This window comes from Cnephaeus nilssonii (genome assembly GCF_951640355.1).
Source record: "Cnephaeus nilssonii genome assembly, chromosome: 22".
Classification (NCBI taxonomy): Eukaryota; Metazoa; Chordata; class Mammalia; order Chiroptera; family Vespertilionidae; genus Cnephaeus; species Cnephaeus nilssonii.
This window is the reverse complement of record NC_137093.1, coordinates 6968260-6974259: the sequence shown is the minus strand read 5'-3', so window position 1 is coordinate 6974259 and position 6000 is coordinate 6968260. Positions and strand designations below refer to the sequence as shown.

General features: G+C 49.1%; 1 protein-coding gene across 1 annotated transcript in view; it reads left to right on the top strand.

Annotated features, from left to right (window-relative positions):
* The first annotated feature begins 367 nt into the window (after nucleotides 1-367).
* FBXW8 (F-box and WD repeat domain containing 8) overlaps nucleotides 368-6000 on the top strand; it is a 117032-nt gene continuing 111399 nt past the window's right edge. Inside the window, exon 1 of the mRNA XM_079762451.1 lies at nucleotides 368-744. Within this exon, the coding sequence (XP_079618577.1) occupies nucleotides 427-744 (318 nt within the window). The 5' untranslated portion in view covers nucleotides 368-426. The remainder of the gene's footprint in view (nucleotides 745-6000) is intronic.

The following is a 6000-nucleotide window of genomic DNA, read 5'->3' as shown; positions in this document are numbered from 1 at the left end:
TTGGATTAATTAAACGTGATTCCCACCCCCTTGAATGCAAACCCCAAGATGGGAGGGATTTGAGGGGGGGCGGGGTAAGGGTTGGAGGAGCAGATTTAAATGCTGAATTCTTAGCGCCTGGCATATAATAGTTGCTCAATGGATGTCTGAATGAAGAAACGGTGCTTGACGCAAAGTCTGCGCTTGGCAAAAGCCACAAGCGGGAAAGTCGACAAGCATCAGGTTCAGGGCACTGACCCTGGCCTGGGGCGCCTCAAGCCCAACGCAGGTGACAGCGTGAGGGACGAGGCGGGGGCGGGGCCGCCTACCCGGAACCCGAGTGCAGCCGGCTCCGGTTTCCGGCCGCGGCGGACACTTCCGGCGGAGGGACTGTCCCGTGGCACCCGGCACGGCCGAGGACGGCACGGAGGGCCGGCGGCGAGGGCCATGGACAACCACAGCCTGGACGAGTTCCGCCGGCGCTGGCAGGAGGAGCTGGCGCAGGCCCAGGCGCTGAGGAAGCGGCGGCGGCCCGAGGCTGCCGAGCGGCGGGCACGGCGGCCCGAGGTGGCCCCCGGGCGCGGCGAGCAGGCCTCGGGGTACCTGGCGCTGGCGCAGGGCCTTCTGGAGGGCGCGAGCCGGCCCCCGGCGGCGCGGGCGACCAGGGCCGAGAGGCAGGACGCGGCGAGCCGTTCCCGCTCCCCGCCAGCCCGTGACGGGGCCGGGGGCGCGGAGCAGCTGGTGGACCAGCTCATCCGAGACCTGGTGAGTGGCCGTCGCCTCCGGCCGAGGCCAGCCCCCGGCCCCACCTCCCAGTGAGTTGGAAAGGGACCGTGTGTGTCACCAAAGTGGGGAGAAAAACGAGTGAGGTTACACACGCCTCTGTGCGTGCGCAGGGTATCTCCGGAAGCAGTGGTTCCCAACTGGGGCCACTTTGTAGACAGTTCTGGATGCCAAACGGGAGTATGGAGGGGCGTTGCTGCGGGCAGAGGCCAGGGATGCCCATGAACATCCTACACCGCATAGAACAGCCCTCCCGCCCCAAATTATCTGGCCCCAAATGTCAGTAAGGCATAAGACCCAGAAATCTTGCTTTAGAGGGATCCCTAAACTTTTAACAAGGTCACCTTTAGGGAAGAGGACCAGGGCATGGATTGGAAGGGGTTTTGACTGGTCTCTAAATGCTGTTTGCACTATTCAAGCTTTGCTAACTGCACGTGTATTACTTCGACAATAATGAAAGCAGGAAAAAGGAAGAATCCTTCAGGGACTATCATTAGTATGGAGGCTTTTATCATTTTGTTGGGCATGGATCTCTCTGTGAAACTAGAGGAAAAAGGGGAGCCTTACGTCCCCTTCTCCCCCCACCCCCCCAAAAAAAAGCCCCCTTCACAGAGTTGGGATAAACAGGATCACCTGAAACATATCCATGGTTAAGAGAACAAGACAGCAGGTTTTACTGGTTCTTTTAAAGCAAGGCTTCCCATTGGCAGTGGTTCTATTATTGGCAAGCTGATTTGATGAGTGATGGCTTAATGTTTAACATGTTATGTAGTTATTTTCAAATACTATTAATAGCTGTGAGTTTTCACCAGGAGTCTGGGTCCTGTGCTCTGCTTTATCTCTAAGGCTAGGAATAACCTTTTTTGGTGTATGTTATTAACCTTCTCATGTAACGTGACAGTTCTGACACATACGGAAATGCATGCTGGCATCTCACCTGCTTCTGTAGAAAATGGGTCATCACCGAAGTCTGACAGATACAGAAAGAAAACCAGTGCCTTGGGAAAGAGGCTTAGCCCCTGATGAGGAGCTCAGGTCAGTCCAGGTCTATGCAGAAGTTATTCCATGGAAGGACATAGGTTTGTAGGCCGAGGCAAGACCAGCCCATGGGAGCAGAAATAAACTGGAAAGCGGAGTATTGGGACAAAGGCTAACTTGTGGCCTCACAGCTGAAATCCCCACTGAGTGTGACAGTGTCTTCAGGCTGCACAAGCCTGGGCGGTAGCATAGCTAGTCTTTTAAAATGAAGGGAACTCAAAGAGGTTTTTCTGCGCTTGGCCAGGCATACCCAGCTGATAATTCTAGAGATTGCATTCAGGTGCAGGTCAGTTGGGCTCTACATTTCACCAGGTGGGAGTTTCCCAAACTTGACTGGGTATAAGAATCACCTTAGGCCAGTGGTCGGCAAACTCATTAGTCAACAGAGCCAAATATCAACAGTACAACGGTTGAAATTTCTTTTGAGAGCCAAATTTTTTAACTTAAACTTCTTTAACGCCACTTCTTCAAAATAGACTCGCCCAGGCCGTGGTATTTTGTGGAAGAGCCACACTCAAGGGGCCAAAGAGCCGCATGTGGCTCGCGAGCCGCGGTTTGCCGACCACTGCCTTAGGCTTTATTAGAGTCTGGGTTCTACAGACTGTCTGTTCTCAGAGGGAAGGTGGGGGTGGGAAGAGATCAACCAAAGAACTTGTGTGTATAACCCATGCACACAGACAATAGGGTGGTGAAGGCCTGGGATGGGGACAGCGGTGGGCTAGAAGGGGTCAGTGGGGGGAGAAAGGGGACATATGTAATACTTTCAACAATAAAGATTAAAAAAAAAAAATTCTGGGTTCTGGCCCCTCCCCAGACCTGCTGCCTCTCAGTGAGCAGAGAAGGAGCCCAGAAATCGGCTGGTTGGGACGATCAGGCAAGTTTGAGATATTCTCTGCTGTACAGCTTCTTTGGTTTGAGGTCCTGATTCTCGAGGCTTTCCAGCCCTAACACTAGTGCGGGGTAGGCATTGATATAAAAAATAGTGGCGTCCTAACTGAAGTATTCTAGAAATGGGAGGGGCTTGCCTACTGGAGGATGCAAGGGCACATCAGAAGCAAAGTTTCATAGGTAGTCGTGAAAGCCTGCCCTGGAACCAGTGTGTGATCTCTGCTCTCCGGAATCACCGCATTAGGTCCTGCGAGCCTCTACAGTGTAGTGCACAACTATGAGCAGCAGCCAACCTTTGGGGTACCTCTAATTTTATTTTTAGTATTTTGCAATCAACAGCGACACTGCTATAAGTAAAGTAATACAGGCAGTCCTCGGGTTATGTCGGACTCGACTTAGGTTGTTTCGTGGTTACGTCGCCATCTCCCATTTACAGTATTTATTAAAAAAAAAGTTCCGTCATTTTCATGTATGTACATATGTGCTTTATGTTTATTTATTTATTTATTTACCACAAGTAAAAGTCAGGAATTGTTATCTTTCTTTTAAATTTTTTTTACTGTTTCACTTCATTACTGCTGTGTATGTGCTCTATGTGAGTGACGTAGGTGCTTATGTAGGTGGGTTCCGACTTACGGCGAAAATCAAATTACGTTGCACCGTAGGAACGGATCTCGTCATAACCTGAGGACTGCCTGTAATTCCTTGTTAGTGCTTACATGCTGTCTCCTTGCTACTGTCTCAAAGGTCTAGAGCCTCATTATCTTCTTCAGCTCTCCCAATAACCCTCTCCAGTGGCCATTGTTAGCCCATTTGGCAGATGAGCATGAGGAAGGTAATTGATTTTTTAAAAAATTTCTTTGTTGTTTAAAGTATTACACGAGTCTCCTTTTTTCCCCCTTTGACCTCTCCCCCGCCACCCCTTCCGCCAAGCACAAGCCCTCACCCCCCTACTGTCTGTGTCCATTGGTTTTGCTCATATGCATGCATACAAGTCCTTTGGTTGATCTCTTACCTCCTCACCCCCCGCCTTCCCTGATAGGTTGTACAGTCTGTTCGATGCTTCTAGGTCTCTGGTTCTATTTGTGTACATCAGTTTATGTTGTTCATTATATTCCACAAATGAGTGAGATCATGTGATACAGTAATTGATTTTTTTTTAAAGGGGCAGTAAACCCAATATTTTAAGTCTGAGAAATGATGGTAACCTTTATAGAAAAGGCTTTGATTCGTGATTCACTGGTCGTAAGCCTCAAAGCCCACAGAGATCCGACTGGTAATACAGATGAATAAAGTAGTCTAGGTGTTGCTGATTGTGCCCTCTTCCCCTAATTCATCAGATGGTGGTTTGTTATGCATCTTTCCCAGATTCCAGCCATACTTCTGTGATGATTTGTTTCATAATGGCTGTCGTTCTTTTTACCACATTACATATTGTACTGTAGAGTTTGTCTTTCTGATATTCCTAGGGAAAATACTTAATCATTTTTCTTGAAGCATGGCCATCCTCTTGGTCCTCTTGTTCCACTTTTTAAAGTTTTTTTTTTTTTTAAATCAAACCCTTTATTGAGGTGTACGGATCATAAATGTACAGCGTGGTGAATTTCCAAGAGTATATATCCATGCAAACAGCACCCAGGTTACAGAACAGTATTACCAACTTGTCAGAACACCATGCGTGCTCCTTCACAACTAGGCATGTCCCCAAGGGTAACCACCACGCGACTCCTAACACCTGCTTTTAGTTTTGTCTGTTTTTGAACTAGAAGTAGAATCATGCAGCATGTATGCTCTTGTGTCCGGGTTCTCATGCACAGCATCGTGTATGAGATTTGTCCCTAGGGATATGCCACATTTTATTCTACTGTTGATGATAACTAGTTTATTAGTAGCCAGTTTGAGACTCTCAGGAATAGTGCTGCTGTGAACATTTTCTACATCTTTTGGAATGTATACTCATTTTTCTTGGGTTTAACCCTGGTTGTGGAATTCCTGGGTCATGAAGGATGCATATGTTCAGCGTTAGTAGATATTGACCAACAATTCTCCAAAGTGATTGTGCTGGTTTTCTCACTCATGAAAGTAACTCAAGTATGTGGACCATAGTATTTCATGTCGTCTTTGACATAAATATAACAACACCTAACAGAGACTACACCACTTGACCCCAACATGGGCAAGATAATAGTGACAGACTGGAAAATTCATGCTATGGCTTGGGTAAAGGTGGAGCCACTGCCCATGTCAACTAATTGTTGCCATGTAGGAATTTGGGCCCAGTGTTGCAGTCTTAAGATTTTTGTTTTTAAATTAGGAATATTTACTTTAATGTGGACTCTGTCTGTTTTTGCTGCACAAAAAACACCCCAAACTTTGTCTTAACACTGTTTAGCTCACCATGTTTCAGAGGGGCAGTGTGGGCTGGGCATGGATGGGCTCACTCATGTCTGAGGTGATCTGCTGCTCACTTTGCTAGCTGTTGGCTCTGTGTGTGTTTGTGGTGTGTGTCTCATCATTCAGCAGGTTAGCCCTGGGTGGGCCTTTTCATAGTTATGAGAGCCGAAGGACGGCAAGCCCCAGTGCTTTTGAAGTCCCCGCCTAGGTCATGTTTGTTATCGTCACATTGGCCAAAGCAAGCCATGTGGCCACGCCTGGAGTCAGTGTAGAGTTAACCCAAATGCCTGCAGATAGGGAGCATGAACAGAGTAGGGGTCATTAATCCAACAATGTACCACAAACTCTTCCCATTTTTAATTACTGATAACTAATCCTATCTAATAAAAGAGTAATATGCAAATTGACCATCACTCCAACACACAAGATGGCTGCCACAAGATGGCCAGCAGGGGAGGGCAGTTGGGAGGGACCAGGTCTGCAAGGGAGGGCAGTTGGGGGTGATCAAGCCTGCAGGGGAGGGCAGTTAGGGGTGACAAGGCCGGCAGAGGAGGGAAGTTGGGGGCGACCCGGCCTGCAGGGAAGGGCAGTTGGGGAGGACCTAGGCCTGCAGGGGAGAGCAGTTAGGGGTGACCAGGCCTGCAGGGGAGGGCAGTTAGGGGTGACCAGGCCTGCACGGGAGGGCAGTTAGGGGCAAACAGGCTGACAGGGAGCAGTTAGGCATCAATCAGGCTGTCAGGGGAGTGGTTAGGGGGTGATCAGGCTGGCAGGCAGAAGCAGTTAGGGGCAATCAGGAAGGCAGGCAGGCGAGCAGTTGGGAGCCAGCAGTCCTGGATTGTGAGAGGGATGTCCAACTGCCTGTTTAGCCTAAACAGGCACTTGGACATCCCTTGAGGGGTCCCAGATTGGAGAGGGTGC